Source organism: Salmo trutta, chromosome 16, assembly GCF_901001165.1.
Source record: "Salmo trutta chromosome 16, fSalTru1.1, whole genome shotgun sequence".
In the NCBI taxonomy this organism is placed as follows: Eukaryota; Metazoa; Chordata; class Actinopteri; order Salmoniformes; family Salmonidae; genus Salmo; species Salmo trutta.
This window is the reverse complement of record NC_042972.1, coordinates 25,615,062-25,632,802: the sequence shown is the minus strand read 5'-3', so window position 1 is coordinate 25,632,802 and position 17,741 is coordinate 25,615,062. Positions and strand designations below refer to the sequence as shown.

General features: G+C 44.1%; 1 protein-coding gene across 1 annotated transcript in view; it reads right to left on the bottom strand.

Moving 5' to 3' along the window:
- LOC115150381 (citron Rho-interacting kinase) overlaps window positions 1–17,741 on the bottom strand; it is a 46,978-nt gene that overhangs the window by 16,789 nt on the left and 12,448 nt on the right. Inside the window, exons 10-26 of the mRNA XM_029693615.1 lie at window positions 17,522–17,617; window positions 17,145–17,261; window positions 15,824–15,933; window positions 15,376–15,550; window positions 14,736–14,933; window positions 14,440–14,493; window positions 14,105–14,302; window positions 12,519–12,712; window positions 12,090–12,225; window positions 11,803–11,907; window positions 11,434–11,574; window positions 10,996–11,103; window positions 10,411–10,609; window positions 9,541–9,705; window positions 9,380–9,403; window positions 3,380–3,517; window positions 2,045–2,225 (exon numbers count right to left, since the gene is read on the bottom strand). Of these exons, the coding sequence (XP_029549475.1) occupies window positions 2,045–2,225; window positions 3,380–3,517; window positions 9,380–9,403; window positions 9,541–9,705; window positions 10,411–10,609; window positions 10,996–11,103; window positions 11,434–11,574; window positions 11,803–11,907; window positions 12,090–12,225; window positions 12,519–12,712; window positions 14,105–14,302; window positions 14,440–14,493; window positions 14,736–14,933; window positions 15,376–15,550; window positions 15,824–15,933; window positions 17,145–17,261; window positions 17,522–17,617 (2,339 nt within the window). The remainder of the gene's footprint in view (window positions 1–2,044; window positions 2,226–3,379; window positions 3,518–9,379; window positions 9,404–9,540; window positions 9,706–10,410; window positions 10,610–10,995; window positions 11,104–11,433; window positions 11,575–11,802; window positions 11,908–12,089; window positions 12,226–12,518; window positions 12,713–14,104; window positions 14,303–14,439; window positions 14,494–14,735; window positions 14,934–15,375; window positions 15,551–15,823; window positions 15,934–17,144; window positions 17,262–17,521; window positions 17,618–17,741) is intronic.

Below are 17,741 nucleotides of genomic sequence, written 5' to 3'. Positions count from 1 at the left end.
TTTGATGCACCTGTACTGACCTCGCCTTCTGGATGATTGCGGGGTGAACAGGCAGTGGCTCGGGTGGTTGTTGTCCTTGATGATCTTTGCCCCCGGTGAAGCGTTGTGCAGACCTCACTACCCTCTGGAGAGCCTTACGGTTGTGGCCGGAGCAGTTGCCGTACCAGGCGGTGATACAGCCCGACAGGATGCTCGCGATTGTGCATCTGTAAAAGTGTTTTTGGCGCTGTTGCGCTGTTGCGCCTTCTTCACCACGCTGTCTGTGTGGGTGGACAATTTCAGTTTGTCCGTGATGTGTACGCCGAGGAACTTGTTTTGTTGACATTGAGTGTGAGGTTATTTTCCTGGCACCACACTCCGAGGGCCCTCACGTCGTTGATGGTAATCAAGCCTACCACTGTAGTGTTGTCTGCAAATGGCCACGCAGTCATGGGTGAACAGGGAGTACAGGAGAGGACTGAGAACGCACCCTTGTGGGGCCCCAATGTTGAGGATCAACAGGGTGGAGATGTTGTTTCCTACCCTCAGCACCTGGGGGCATCCTCTCAGAAAGTCCAGGACCCCGTTACACAGGGCGGAGTCGAGACCCAGGGTCTCGAGCTTAATGACGAGTTTGGAGGGTACTCTGGTGTTAAATGCTGAGCTGTAGTCGATGAACAGCATTGGGTTGGGTTAGGGCAGTGTGCAGTGTGATTGCAATTGCGTCGTCTGTGGACCTATAAGGACCCTTATCCTGGCGAGCCCTGGTGTTCCCGTCAGCTCTGGGCATGTAGCACGGATATGGCCAAGACCTCCGCAGTAGAGGCAGCAGCCTTCGTGCATGCACCTGTCACGCTCCTGTGGGCTCAGACTTGTGCGTCCCATCTGCATAGGTTCGTCAATGATGGGTTCGGGGGGCTTGGGGTGCTCAGGAAACCGGGATACTGGGGTGGTATCAAAAAGGCACTGTCTCACGCGTTCTCAGAGGCTGTTGTCAACCCTGATTGCCAGAGTGATCAGGGACTTGAGGTCCTCTCCCAGTTCCCGAGAGGCCAATTCATCCTTGATGGAGTTGACAAACCCTGGTGGAAAGCGGTGACCAGGGCTTCCGTATTCCACCCACTGTCGGCGGCGAGAAACTCAATAACTAAGTCAGCCACTGGTCTGTCCCCTTGGCGGATGTTGAACAGTCGGCTGGCCGCTTCTCGTCCGCCGACTGGGTGGTCGAAGACTCGTCGCAGCTTGGCAGTGAAGGCTAATATGGAGCTGCAGGATGGTGGCTTCTGTTCTCACACCGCCGTTGCCCACGCCAGGGCCTTGCCCGAGAGTAGAGAGATGATGTAGGCGATCATGGCCCGATCGGTGTGGAATGAGGAGGATCGGTGTGGAACGAGGAGGACTGTAGCACACACAGAGAACACTGAGTGAGGAACCCCTTGCATCCTCCCGGGTGGCCGCCATACCGCTCGGCGGCTTGGATCTTGTGTTCCCGGTGCAGGTTCCCTGGAGGAACTATGGCAAAGCCTGTAGCAGTGGGCAATGAGACTTGGGCATTGGCTCCTCCTGGGTTAAGGTTTGACTCTTTTTGGAAGGAGTCGGTAAGTGCCCGGAGGGTCTCTGATATTTGGGAGAGTTGTTCATGCTGCCGCCCCAGCAGTGCTCCTTGGTGGGTTACAACATTCTTGATCTGGGGGATCTCTGTTGTGTCCATGCTTAGGCAGAAGCTTGCAGTGACGTGGTAAGGTTGGACCCAGGTGCAGAGAAGAGACCAGACGAGGAATCAGTGGTTAAGGATAAACATAATACTTTACTGAGAAACGGTATCCGCAGGATCACAGTACACTTGAAAAAACAACAAACACTAAGTCTTGAAAACTCACTCAGGAAACGACCGCACACGGTAAACAATTCTAGCTTCTGCAAAGAGAAACAGAAAACACACCTCTTTTGAAAGGGGAAATCATAATGAGTAATAGAACACACCTGACTGTCATAATTGGCTCTAGGATGGTCTCTGCCGCCCTCTGGTGACAGGTGGAACCATCACAAATATAAGTACACAGACCTGGGTTGTTTCATCCAGCCCTCCAGGCGTACATGGCCAGCGGCCTCTTTGAGCTGCAGGGGAGGGGAGTTGGCCTTCTCCCGACAAAACACCTCTGAGAAGTGGGTAGCATACTCCGCCGGCTGGCCGCACGTGGCAGGGAGGCAGGGCGAGCACTTGGGGTGGCACAGGGTGTGGCACTCTACAGTAGACCAGGAAGAGAGAGAAGGAAAGGCATTCATTCTGTAGAATTGATTTTAGAGTTATGGTGGCTGAAAACAAGTACTCTGAGAAGTTGTGTTGTCAATCCATTTTATCTTCATACCTGTATACGAGTGTCAGGAATAATGTACAATTTTCTTTATAGAAAATAATGACCACAAGCTACAAAAGTTTGATTTCAAGAAAAAGTTGAAATACAGTATGGGCTCGACTAACATTTCCCCCTGGTGGCACTGGTTGGTGGCACCAGCCCATTATTTGGTCCCACCAATTTTTTGCGCAGCGTCAAACAATATGATTTTTTAAAAATCTAATCTTAGAAAGTAATTCACAGTGCTTTATTAAAAAGTGTTATAGAGTACTGAGGTTGTATTCAAGAAATAGGTTGTTTCATCATCTTTTCATGTTGTGATTCTAAATACTTAAATTTGGTTCCTAATCCAGTGATTGTCATCTTGGGTTGACAATTAGGCTTTTGTTATATTTTAGTGTTGCCTTTTTGATTTTGTTCAATAAAGAAGAATTTGCCTGCATAAATATCATAGGCTAATTTATTTGGGTCAAATTCATCACTCGAGTAAGTGTAAACTCAAAACACATTAGCTCGATCACTAACTCCAAATATAATACCCACTGTTATTAGCCATGTATTAATCTAAAAGTAAATGTAATGTCCCAAAAAATGTTGCAGTTGTAGCCTACCGCCCAATGAGACCTATGCAATTGCAATGGCCAATGCACATAATAATTTTGCGCGCTCTGTATCTCGAAGCTTTATCAAATATTTCAGTTGTAAAATAGTTGCTAATCAGCACAGAAAGCTGAGAACCTCCTCTCTTCAGCTGTGAAAACATGATAGCGGTGTTTTGCCAGAAATTGGATTTCAAAATGTTATACCATCAGAACACATTTCTTTCTCCGGGAGCATTTTTGTTCCCCAAGAAAGGAGAGCGTGGCTCGATCAAAACAGCAGCAGGCCAAAGCGAAAGAGGTATCCGGGCAGGTAGACACAGTCTGGAGCCCTGGTAATGAACATAATGCAGTGGTCTGGGACATTGCTCATGAGCTCAACAGCAGTGCTACCACAACAGTGATGAGGAAGAAAGGCAGTGCAGTACAGTAGGACCTACTAACCTAGGCAGGTGGCGGCCTGGCGTCCAAAGTGCACGGTGTCCAAGCAGACAGCACACTTGGTGGCCCTCATGTTGAGTCCGAAGTTGAAACGATGGGGTATGTTGTGGTGCATCCTCTCCTTCACACGACGCCCATACTCTACAACAAGATGGAGGGAGAAAAATAGAGTGAAAATTAGTGAAAACTAGAATGAATGAGTTTGCAGTGGTCTTGCACATACAGTGAATTCGGAAAGTATTCAGGCCCCTTGACTCTTTCCACATTTTGTTACGTTGAAGCCTTATTCTAAAATGGATTCAATAGTTTTTTCCTCCCTCATCAATCTAGACAAAATACCCCATAATAACAAAGCAAAAACAGGTTTTCATAAAAAAAACGTTTTAATCAAAAGTCAAAAACTGAAATATCACATAAGTATTCAGACCCTTTACTCAGTACAGTCTTCTTGGGTATGACGCTACTAGCTTGGCACACCTGCACTTGTGGAGTTTCTCCCATTCTTCTCTGCAGACCCTCTCAAGCTCTGTCAGGTTGAATGGGGGGCGTCGCTGCACAGCTATTTTCAGGTCTTTCCAGAGATGTTTGAATGGGTTCAAGTCCGAGCTCTGGCTGGGCCACTCAGTGACATTCAGAGACTTGTTCCAAAGCCACTCCTGCGTAGTCTTGGCTGTGTGCTTAGGGTCAATGTCCTGTTGGAAGGGAATCCTTCACTCCAGTCTGAGGTCCTGAGCACTCTGGAGCAGGTTTTCATCAAGGATCTCTCTGTACTTTGCTCCATTCATCTTTCCCTCAATCCTGATTAGTCTCCCAGTCCCTGCTTCTGAAAAACATCCCCACAGCATGATGCTGCCACCACCATTCTTCTCCATATGGATGGTGCCAGGTTTCCTCCAGATGTGAAGCTTGGCATTCAGGCTGAGGACTTCAATCTTGGTTTCATCAGACCAGAGAATCTGGTTTCTCATGGTCTGAGAGTTCTTTAGGGCCTTTTAGCAAAGTCCAAGCGGGCGGTCAAGTGCCTTCTGTTGAGGAGTGGCTTCCGTCTGGCCACTCTACCATAAAGACCTGATTGGTGGAGTATTGCAGAGATGGTTGTCCTTCTGGAAGGTTTTCCCATTTCCACAGAGGAACTCTGGAGCTCTGTCAGAGTGACGTGCTCTTGGTAACCTCCCTGACCACGGAACTTCCACCCTGAGTGCTCGGTTTGGCCGGGCAGCCAGCTCTAGGAAGAGTCTTGGTGTTTCCAAACTTCTTCCATTTAAGAATGATGGAGGCCACTGTGTTCTTGGGGAACTTCAATGCTGCAGAAAGTTTTTGGTACCCTTCCCAAGGACTGTGCCTCGACACAATCCTGTCTCGGAGCTCTACGGACAATTCCTTGGAAACTCATGGCTTGGTTTTTGCTCTGACATGCACTGTCAACTGTGGAACCTTATAGAGACAGGTGTGTGCCTTTCCAAATCATGGCCAATCAATTGTATTTACCAGAGGTGGATTCCAATCAAGTTGTAGAAACATCAAGGATGATCAATGGAAACAGGATGCACCTGATTTGAATTTCGAGTCTCCAAGCAAAGGGCCTGAATACTCATGTAAATTTGGTATTTTTAATTTTTATATATAAATTATACATTTATATACATTTCTAAAAACCTGTTTTCACTTTGACATTATGGGGTATTGTGTGTAGATTGATTAAATGTTTTCCTCATCAATTTTAGAATAAGTCTGTAACTTAACAAAATGTGGAAAAAGTAAAGGGGTCTGAATACTTTCCGAATGCACTTTATACCTTGCAAATTGTTCTTGTCACCTAAATGTTCCTGACATGAGAAAGCAGCAGTTTTTTGACAGCAAGACTAAGCAAGTGGTATACGAGGCATAGTATACCCCGAAAATTCTCTGCACTTGCATGTTCTCTGTTCTAGTGACATAACCATGACTATGAGTTGGATCATGCAGATGACAATGTGTGTATGTATTTACAAAAGATGGGTAATGGTTTTAGATCTACTCAGTTTTGCAAAAAGAAAGGCTGGTTAACCCTTTAAACTCATACCTGTATACAGGTTGAAAATGGCAGAGTTGGGCAGTGATAAGGACCTAAATTGGAACGCAGTGGCTGTATGCCAACATGCTATAAATGACGTCAGAGCTCAGCGCCTCACAGCCCTGTACGGGTTTTGACTGACAGCCTTTCAGAACTTGAGCACCGCACACGACATGAGTTTGCCCCCATCGTCCCTCCCACTAATTGGGCGACTTTTGCAAATTTTTTGTTGTCTGAGTGAGGGAATTGCTCTAAATTATTTCCAAGATGAGATGTTGAGGATTATAATAAATACCGCTTTGCTGTCATACAAGCAAGCCAAACAACTGTGAGTCCAAATGTGCACTTCACATTTCCAGATCATAAAGCTCATGTCATGTACAGTGTCAACGTTTATGATCACTATGTTTGATGTACAGTTACAAGATGACATGGTGTCATACCCTGGGTTGTTCTGAACAGAATGAGTGTGTTTGTCTATTGTGAAGAGAATTTGCAGCGCAACATGCACCTGAATGCACACACCTGAATGCACGCGACTACTTTCTACGCGCACAAAATATATTTTCTCTGAATTGCCCTGTGAAAGCCTAACACTGTAAGATCGTATTTTATAACTTAGCTAGTCATATTGGCAATAGAAAAAGCTTTGTCCTCCTGACCCAGATTGCAATTTATAAAGGGACGTTTTTGGATGGTGTGTGATTGGATTCCAAACAAAACAACTACAAGTGTGCTTAGTCCAGTTCCTCAACGGCACAGCTAAGAGAGCTCAGAAAAGCACCTTATAGTTGAAGACTGTTCTGAAAGTGCATTGAAATGACTTAGAAACTGTGCACACTTTGGAGATGTGTGTGACCACTTGGAGACACCAGTTAGTCCTCTCACTCAAACACTTGTCATTTTCTTGTCTTATGTTGCACCTACCCCGCATTTTCCAGTAATATTCTTATGTTACTGAATGTATCCAGAGTATTTTCAGATTTCATTATCAACAAGTGCTGCAAACTGTAAACCAGAAGTCCTGATCCTCACCCTCTTCTTTGCGTTTGAGGGCGTTTGGCACAGAATAAAATATAACTCAGTGGCAGTTACATTTGGTTTCTTTTAGGAAACTTTGGCACCGGACAATGTGACTGGAAAGATTTCAATACAGAGGACATTTGAGAAATGTACCGGACATTCATATATGCATCGGATGCTTAACGCATTAGGGCGTACACCCAAGGTGCTCAAAATCACATTTAGATTCTTGAAATTAATTTTACCAGAATATAAATTAGCCTGTAAAGTTTTAATAAAATAAAGTAGAACGATGTTCTTATACCAACATGACAAGTTTTATTGAAAAGCAAAACATTTCCAATTGCATCTTTATCCCTGTTATAAATCATAAATGAATATAAAAAATATACACTACCGTTCAAAAGTTTGGGGTCACTTAGAAATGTCCTTGTTTTTGAAAGAAAAGCTATTTTTTTTATTTTGCAATTATGTTAGCATAGCTGAAAACTGTTGTCCTGATTAAAGAAGCAATAAACTGCCTAGAAGGCCAGCATCGCGTAGTCGCCTCTTCATTGTTGACGTTTGGACTGGTGTTTTGCGGGTACTATTTAATGAAGCTGCCAGTTGAGGACTTGTGAGGCGTTTGTTTCTCAAACTAGACACTCTAATGTACTTGTCCTCTTGCTCAGTTGTGCACCGGGGCCTCCCACTCCTCTTTCTATTCTGGTTAGAGCCAGTTTGCGCTGTTCTGTGAAGGGAGTAGTACACAGCATTGTACGAGATCTTCAGTTTCTTGGCAATTTCTCGTATGGAATAGCCTTCATTTCTCAGAACAAGAATAGACTGACGAGTTTCAGAAGAAAGGTCTTTGTTTCTGGCCATTTTGAGCCTATAATCGAACCCACAAATGCTGATGCTCCAGATACTCAACTAGTCTAAAGAAGGCTAGTTTTATTGCTTCTTTAATCAGGACAGTTTTCAGCTGTGCTAACATAATTGCAAAAGGGTTTTCTAATGATCAATTAGCTTTTTAAAATGATAAACTTGGATTAGCTAACACAACGTGCCATTGGAACACAGGAGTGATGGTGGCTGATAATGGGCCTCTGTACGCCTATGTAGATATTCCATTTTAAAAAAATCTGCCGTTTCCAGCTACAATAGTCATTTACAACATTAATTAACAATCTCTACAGTGTATTTCTGATCAATTTTAGGTTATTTTAATGGATAATTTTTTTTTGCTTTTCTTTCAAAAACAAGGACATTTCTAAGTGACCCCAAACTTTTGAACGGTATTGTATATAAAATTTAAAAAACACAGTAATAAAACCCAACTTCAAAATATTATATTTATATAATATAATTTGCGAATGACCCTAAAGGCTATTTGTATGAAATTGTAATTAATAAATAAACAGGTGTTTTCAAATACAATCTAGGCCTCTCTAATTTAATTTAGATTAGTCATGAACATTTGATTTTGGCCGAATAAATAACACAATATGGTTGTCTACAAACACCTGGGCCAGCAGGTCCTGGCGAGAAGGGATCCAGATTCATGTCACATTTGACTTTTTGTAGCAGGTTAGGAGAATTAATGTAGCAGACTATGATAATTAGGTTAAGGTTAGGTAAAGGGTTGGGGTTAGGGTTAGCTAAAATGTACACACAAAAAATAACTTTTGACCGCCATGACCGGGTCGGCCAGTCACACTCCCGCTGCAGTTCAGCACCACAGCAGCGGAAAGAGATATTATCAAACTGATGTTGCACAATGAAATTCGATATGTAAATAAACAAAATTCGTTAAGGCTGGTTCATTGAGAGAAAGCTTATTTTACAATGCTCCAGTGAAACGAGGCCCACACCATGCCTTTCTCAAGATCAGATAATATCTCACTCTTACAGTTCTTATGGATGATGTTAATGTGATGTTTATTGTAATTTGAATTATCGCGGGTTGTGACTTGTGTAATGTGTGATATACGTGGCTTATTGATAACAACTCTGTGCCGAGTGACTGCAACTCTCCGATGTGAATAGTCGTAAACGATGTATTGTTTCCAAGTGTTACTGAATAAGCTCAACTCAAGTGCACCAATTGCGCATGATACACATCCTTACTCTAGTCTATCAATCCATTCCAATCTTCATACTATTAACATGCATTGCTGGCCCAAAACCTAATATACTACATGACACAGAGGCAGCATATGTTGATCTTGCTTAGGATGGCAGTAGAACTTCTAGGATCGGGCCTGATGAACACAAGAATTTGCCTCTAATTTACTTGCGTTTGCGGCAAACGATGGCCTGCTCAAAGTGAGCTGCTGCTGTTGGGAAGTCAAAACTGTCCAACTCCTTGGAGCACCTTGCGATGCGCATCAGCCTCGTTACTTTGTCCTCAAGAAGGCGTGATCTTGAAGCAGTCTTTACTCTGTTTTGGAGAAAGAATCCCCTCACGCTAGAAACAGGGATAATCAACACAATCTTCGTCAATTTTTCCCAGTCAGGGTACACTTAGCTGAAGTCCCTTATGAGGACCTTGTGTCTTTTGCGTGAGTAAAAATAGAAACACACACCAGACACTAATTTCCAAGCAGCTTGATGATTTATTAGCCTATGAAGCATATTTGCCTTTGAAGTTGGAGCTCATCACTGGTATTTCCATCAATTAATAAACAGCATTCTTTTGCAATGGAGTTTTTTTTTAGGACAATTTGGCTGGCAACAACTTTATTTATTTGCCTTAAAAAATAAATATTGGCCAAAAGACAGCATTTACCAGCTAATGGAAACCCTGCATCACATGCACCACAGATGCAGGCTAGCGTTGTAAATGTGCCCCATGAACCAGTTGCAGCGAGGAGTGAACACAAGCACAATGAGGTGGAAGATGGTGATCTCTTCAAAAAACATTTTCAAACTGGGAATACACTTACTTTCAAAAGTTACTCTTCGCTTCTCTGTGAGCAGAATAAGAGGGAGAAAAAAGAGTTCTAAAAGTGGCTAGGTGACAGCAGAAGATAGCAAGGAGAGCAAGAAAATTAGAGAGAGAGAGAGACAGAGAGCGACAAGAGAGAGCAGGGGCTGTAGGACTTACCCTCGGGCGTGGAGCTCTCCTTGCAGCGGGCAGAGCTGGATGGTGCCAGTAGAATGCTGGGGTTGGGCTGGAGCTCAGGGGACTTGACAATGGCTGACATGAGTATCTGCTGACGGGCAGAGGCAGGCGTGGCCGGGGCATGCTCTGAGGCTTTGAAATGGGCCGCTGGGGGGGAAAGGGTAATACCTAATCAGTTGTACAACAATGTGTTCAGTGGAAATGTGTCTTCTGCATTTAACCCAACCCCTCTGAATCAGAGAAGTGTGGAGGGCTGCCTTAATCGACATCCACGGCGCCCGGGGAACAGTGGGTTAGCTGCCTTGCTCAGGGGCAGAACGACAAATGTTTACCTTGTCAGCCCGGGGATACGATCCAGCAACCTTTCGGTTACGGGCCCAACGCTCCTACCCGCCCTGCTACCTGCCACCCCCAGGGAGGAAGGCAGGGGAAACGTTAGCCTTTGGGTACATATCTGGCACCCCAGAAATGTTGCTTCATGTCCCCATCATCAATATACAATGACCGTGTTCAAATACTTCAAAAACGTATTCTCACTTCCCTGAATTAAGACATCTTTCCACTGGACTGCTCTCCCAAATATCATGTTAGATCAGTGAGAAGTTCAACGAAAGGACAGGATACAGTCCAGGATTTGAACCAAACACTATGACAACCATCAGGGAATATATTCACAAACAACTCATAGTAAGAGTGCTGATCTAGGATCAGTTTTGCCTTTTAGATCATAATGAATAATATTGCATGGACAGGGGGGCATCTGATCCTAGATTAGCACTCCTGCTCTGAGAGGCTTTATGAATATGAATAGATGAATAGATCCTGCAATAGGTTGTTGGCGACACCACCCACTCTCTTCTCTTAGTGATCTCAACTCTATCCTCATCTTCTGCAGAGCCTCCTCCAGGTCTGAGCAGCGTGTCCTCTCCTTCTCCAGGGCCACCTTCATGTCACTGTACTGCATGGGCAGCGCCGGGTGAGCCTGGGCCCCAGATCCCCCAGCTCCATTCCCATTGGGCCCCAGCTCCTCACGACGCCGCCCAAAGATACCCTGGCAGGAGAAAGAGAGGGTTAGACGGAGCTTCAGAAAGAGTTAGCATCACTCTCACATATAGTAACATTACAATGTATTGTCTCTGTTTTCATTCTCATTGACATAACACTTAAATTTTTTACATTTTAGTCATTTAGCAGTTGCTCTTATCCAGAATGACCTACGGTAGTGAGTGCATACATTTTCAGATTTGTTCCTACTGGTCCCCCATGGGAACCCACAACCCTGGCATTGCAAGTGCCATGCTCTACCAACTGAGCTACACAGGACCACGATAAATGAAAAATCTGTGTGTGTAGTGAGTGACCTCTCGAAGAAAAATAAATATCTGCTTCTATGCAGACTCTGCCATTTACCACATTTCCAGCAGTTAGTTCTCTCACCTTCTTTTTCTTGGTGGGCAGGTCCATTTTGGCCTGTAGGAAGTCAATCAGTTTGGTCTGCTGAGAAATGGTGCCCTCCATCTTGACTTTCTCATGGGAATAGACAGCCTGTGTGTGGTGGGAGAGGAGCAACATCTCAGAATCAGCCTCAATATAAGAGTACCAGCTAACATCTCAAATTGAACTAGCTGTAGCAGCTGCGTTCCAGCAACTATGGCGGATGTATGCGTAATCTGGGTCATATTCATTTGGGAACACAACAGAACACTTTTCAAAGTGTTTTGCCACAGAAAATGAAAATGAGCATTTCTTATTGGACAAGACCACGTAGTCCTTCCCTGTTTCAGTCCGTTTTGTGCCTAATGAATACCTCCCAGGCCAGGCCAGTACAGCTCATCAGTGTAATAACAGTCTAAGTGGGAGTGAGCGTAATGTCACCTGAATGTTCTCCAGCTGGTACTCCAGGTCAGTCCTCTCAGTCTTCAGCAGGTCAGTCTGGTCCAGAGCATCCTGCAGGCCCTGGGTCAGATGGAAGATGTGGCTCTTCTGTAGGTCCATCTGCTGCTGCAGCTTTCCTTGCTGTGGTGGGCAGATCACCACACAAACACACATCATTCCAAGACAAGCTAAAAGCTATTTTGTTAACTCTTTATTTTACAGTCCTATCTCAATAGGGCTCGTCTTCACAAAAATGTTCAGAGTAGAAGTGTTGATCTAGGATCAGCCGCCCTATGTCCATGTTACCTTATTCATTATGATTTAAAAGGCAAAACTTATCCTAGATGAGCATTGTGGGGTACTTTCTACCTCATCCATTAGCCTCTGCTTCAGCTCCCTCTCTGTCTCCAGTTTCTGCTGCAGGGTGCGGGCGTTCATCTCCAGCATGGCGTGCTTCTTCTCCAGGTCATTCAGCTGACAATAAACATACAGATTCAAAATGTGTGTAAAATAATCATAATAATATAACATGCCATTCAGCAGACATTTTTATCCAAGTGCCTTACATTGCATATTTATTTGTGTATATTTGACCCCAACAGGAATCAAACCCACAAACCTGGCATTGCTAGTGTCACGCTCTACACAAGACTCACCGTATCAGAGAGACTCTCAGCCTTCAGTCTCTGTTCCTTCAGAGCTTGCTGCAGAGACACGATCTCTGCCTTGTGCTCCCTGACCGCTAGCTCCACCGCCTGGCGAGACTCGGTACTGCGCTGGTCTGCACGCAGCCTGAGCACACAAACATAACATTCACTGTGTGTGCACAGCTGTGTGTTGGTAGGAAGCTATGTTTGTATGATTAGTCTGTGAGATGGCAGTGTGTGTTTTGTGTGCCGGCCTTTGCGAATGTCAATATGAGATGAGCACGTGTGTATGTACTATGTATGATGTGTGTATGTATGATGGTATGGGTGTGTATGACACATGTAAATTTGTGTATATATTAACGGTTGTGCGTGTGTGTATAATGCCTGCTCATGTTTCGTGTGTGTATGATACCCGGCGTGCGTGTGTGTATCTGCCTGTTCTGCTTGTCGTTGTCCATCAGGCGTTGCATGTCTCGGGTCCTTCTCTCGGCCTGGTTCTTCTCGTCCTCTAGTGCTCCCCTCCAGGCCTCCCACTGTCTCTCCTTCTCCAGCAGCTCATCATTCAGACTCTCCAGCTCCACAACCTGTTCCTCCAGCATGCTGCATGTCGTCTTCAGAGTCTCAATGTTCTACAGGCACACCAGTCACTTGTTTTATTTTGTTTTTATGTAACTAGGTATGCCTTTATGTAACCAGGTAAATCATTGAGAACACAATCTCTTTTGCAATAACGACCTGATACACTTGTCGCTTCCTATGCTGAGTCTGTATACATCTCAAGGTCCAACTAGGGTTGGGCGGTATACCGTTATTTTCTATATACCGGTATTGATGCATGGATCGGTTTGGGTTGTTACTTTACCTTCTATAATGGTATTTGAATGTTTGGTTTGTTAAATGTGATACGTGTGTAACGTCCATTTTTATAGTTTACTCTGCTACTTGAGTCATCCCTCTCCGCTCTCTCTCTCTCTCTCTCCACACAGACCGAGTCCCACCCCCAGTCACTCAAGGAGCGCATTTGTTGTTGCTTGACAACGAGACACTTTCATTCAGTCTGCATGGTCAATGCAACAATGCAACAATGTTGTTTCCAATTTGATCTTATTATAAATCCACAAGCGTTCTATAATTACAATATTAGTTTGTGTTTCTTACATCTGCAAACAGCTAGTTTGCATTTTCTTAGCAAGTTAAGCTAAATCGTGTTAGCCACTAATGCTAATCGCTGGCTAGCTACCTAGCCAGAACAAACGTAGCTAGCTAATACAGCCTGATACCAGTGCTGGTGGAGCCCTAATTCAGCATGTTGTTTGTGCAACAGTATCTTCTAAATCAATGAGGAATAGGCGAAGCATGAATATGTTGGCTATATGAATAAATATTTAATGTAGCCAAAGATTATAGGGTCCCCTAGGAAACATGGAACATCACTTTGGTTCCTCAACCCTGTCACAATAACTCGTCCATGGCATTTTCATTCACTGTCATGTCAAGCAACACTGTGTTCAAAGTGCCCACTATTATTTATATTCTAATTATATAATTATAATACACATTATATTTCCATGATTCCAAAAGTTCACCCAAGTGTTTTGATCTAAATCGCAATTGCAACATTTGGTTAAAAATAAGGCCTAGTATTTATATGGGAGTGTGGAAATTATCTCAAATGAGTGCAGGAAATGCAGAAATGGATGGAAATGCAGGAAATTATTTTAGGCTGAAATTGAATTGAACAGTATAAAACAATCAGAATGGAGAAAGACCCATTGAAATCATTTAGAATATATGTGTTGCCACCCTAGGGTCACGCACTACTCATAAAGCAAATTTAGAACTTTTATTAATCTAAAACATAAAATACCGTAAAAAATGTGAAAAATACCATGATATGATATTTTGGCCATATCTCCCAGCCCCAGGTCCAGCTGTTCTTTAGTCATTGAACGTAGTATCACAAACATTCAACAAACATTCAGGAAGTTAGAGAGAACAAATGATGAGCAAACGTCTGTCACCTGTTTCTGGTTGTTGAGGTGCATCTCTCGGTCAGCCACCTCGCGGCGGAGGCGGTCCACGTCCTGCCCCAGCTGCAGGCGGTCGTCCGTCTCGTCCGTGGCCTCATCCAGCTGCTTGGATAAGTAAAAGTTCTGTCGGTTCAGCTCGGCGTTCTCCTGGCTCAGCTGGGTCAGCTGATCCTCTAGGTCTGTGATCACCTGATGGGGGGGGGAAACACACACAACCGAACAGAATTCAATAAGTAGGTGTTTCATTGCTTTGCTTGAATGCACAAAAAAGTCAACATGCTATACCACCATTTCCTGCGTTTGGAATTCCAACAAATTTTACTTACTGAGCAACTGTCTCTCAGGGCGTCAAACTTGCGTTGGATTTCATCTCTGTGAGCCTGAAAAAACAAAAAGGATTATGGGTTCGATTCCTGGGGCCACCCACAACTAAAATGTACTCACACATGACTAAGTCACTTTGGATAAAAGCATCTGCTAATTGGCATATATTATTATGTATTATTATTCTTGACCTCTGGTGTGATTTACATGAGGCAGGTTGGTTGTGTATGTGCGTGTATGGCTGTGCAGGTTGACTTGTCTGGTTGTTCTGCCAACGTCCTCTCATATCCTCTCCTACCCTGAGGGCGGTGATCTCCTCCTCGGCCTCGGCAGTGGTGTCCTCCAGCTCTGTCTTGGCCTGCTGCAACTGGCTCTCCAGGGCATGGCGTGCTGCCTGCAGTCCACTGATCTGGGACTCCCGCTCCTGCAACGACAATGTCAGCTCCGTCACCTGACGCTTGATCTCCAGCTTCTGCTCATCGTGCTCCAGGCCCATCTAGAACACCAAAGGTTAAAGGGTCAGAGGTTAAAGGGTCATCGCTTTGCTTTGGATTTTATAATACATGGGTGTGTGTCTAATCAGGTATGAATTGTTTCTTTGGAACAGTAAAGTTGCTTGAGGTGATGTATCACTTGAAACTGCAACTGAAGTTGCATGCAAGTAGCTTTGTGTAAATATCAGCCAAAGTCAACACTTTAAGGGCTGGATTCCCAGACACTGATTAAGCCTGGTCCTGGCCTAGAAATCACTTTCAATGGAGATGTGCATGGTTTTTAGTCCAGGACTAGGCTTAATCAGTGTCTAGGAAACCAGCCAATAAAGTCTTATTGTTGCACCATACAAGTGGCCCCTTCTCCTTTCCTCTGGATCCTCTCCCATTTATCAAATTTCCCCTCTGGGGATCAGTAAAGCTTATTCAATTCACTTCAACTCTGACCTCTCTGAGCCTGGTCTCCATCTCCAGCAGACGGCTCCTCTTGCTCTGCTCCTGCTGGTTCATCTTCTCAAGGTGCTCCTCCAGCTTGGCATTCTGGGCCTCCAGCTTCCCCGCTTGGGACTCCAGGTAGAACTTCTGCTGCCTCAGCTCCGAGATCATCTCCTCCTGGGCTTTCCTACCACAGACAGAGAGACAGAGAGAGACAGAGAGAGAGAGAGAGAGAGAGAGAGAGAGAGAGAGAGAGAGAGAGAGAGAGAGAGAGATACACCATTGAGGTTTCAACCCAAAATGCATTGTTTGGGGGATAATAGTAAACTTATTTGGTATTGTATGCAACTTTGGTTCTCTAAAGGGATGGCATGAGGTTTTAGTTGGGTGTGGAGTCCCAGTTGAAGGCCACCACACTCACATGTTTTTTATGGATATAGATGCTACTGTTAGTACTCACAAGTTTTTCTGGGTGTAGATGCTACTGTTAGCGGCTAGCTTGTTGTCCTCGGAGAGCTCTGCGATCCGTTGTTCCAGATTCTTCATCTTGGAGTCCATAGCGTTGATAGTCTGGAAAAAAAGGAAGTGCATCACTCTTTGATGTAAATATTTGAAATAATATGTGAAATAAAAAACAAATTTAATGCATTTCTACCTTTCAATTTAAGGGAACATAAATTGAAAACTGTTCCAGGGCAGGTGTGAAAAATGTCACAAGGCAGCACTGTATCACAATAATTGAGATGTGGATGCAAAGTGATCCTATCTATTTATGAAGCCAAACGCTTTCATCACACACAAAAAAATCTGTTCATTGTTCATCACTTCCATCAAAACACAGCCATTTGAAACTGTTTAAGAAATGGTAGAAGATTGTAGCCAGACCCATATATTCAGACTGGGACTAAATATAAAAGCCATATAAATTAAACATATGGCTCTGATTGTAGCTACTGTATTGAAACGCTAAAAGAATAGAATACATAGGCTAAAGCTACATTTAGGTGCAGGCCAGAATCCCTTTCTGTCAATGTCAAATGTCGTCTGGCTCTGGTTCTGGTCCAAAAGCCTATTAGTGGGAGCTAACTCAAGTCTTTCACATTAACCAGATTACAGACCTTGCAGAGTGACCTGGTGTAACAGAATACTCGGAATGATCCCAGCCTTTAACCTCCACAAGATTCCCATTGACAAATTGAGCGTAGCGCCAAAGAAAACAAACAGAACTTAGCCCATAAATATGTCAGAGAATCTGTCCTCAAACAATCACAAGCTGTAGCAGAGATATCTGAGGCTCCTGCCTACACGGCCCCTTTTATTCAGCTTGCTCGCTTAAATTGGCTTGCTCCTGTTCTATAACATGCAGCTTATGATGCGTTTCATTCAATGTTCTCATCTCCACTTTTATCTAGAGTCTCGCGACTGACCGACTTACACACAAGCGATTGAATTCACATTAATGTTCACTTTGCACAGAATTTTCCTCTCCAAAATGCAAGCACTGTTGCAATACACAGCCCTGCGCCTACTGTATGGACAATCAACACAGCTTTGTGCAGAACATTTTTAAATAACTAGATTCAAAGTGCAGTCAGTTAAAAAGTACAGAGTACCCTACTTAAAACTTTTTGAGGCAGCGCCTTGTTTCATGTTAGTTTCTTAGCACTGTTTGATCACTGAATTGAACAGGAGAAATAAGGCTGGAGCAGAATTGATGAGATTGTGTTCTACTTCTTTGACAATGTATTATTTATATACATCTCTGTGAAAATGGTCCTTACTGCTTTCTGTTCACTTAGGAGCTTGCACTTCTCCCGGGCCTCTTCCTGGTGGTGGGCCCGTTTGGACTCCAAGCTCTCCTTGTCTGCCAGGTCCACCTTGATCTGGCCCTCAAGGACCTGGGTAGTGTTCAGCAGGGAGAAAAACTGAAACAGTGAAATGCGGAGGTACTACCGGACCATGTCCAATAAGAACACAGATTTATGTTTTTCAGTTGCAAACATTGTTTTGCCACGGTCTACCGTATTGAACATGACCCCTGGTTGAAGGGGATCAACAAAGCCAGGTGACCAGGTAGCTGACTTGTCCACACTTTTGAATATAGAAAGACAGCCTGCTCATCATGCAGGTCGCAAGGATGACTGAAAGTCCACTCTACCTTAATTTTGTCCTCGTAGAGCTTCTCCTTCTGCACCAGGTGAGCCTCCATCCGCTGGGCTGTGGACTGGGTCTCCCTCAGGTTCTCCTCCAGCTCCTGTACCAGCAAACACACACAGCCATGAATATCCACAATGTACACAATGTTACAAGAAGAAACTACAAAATGAACATGAAAGGAAACACAGTATGGATGATGAAAGCACTATCCACACTGTCAC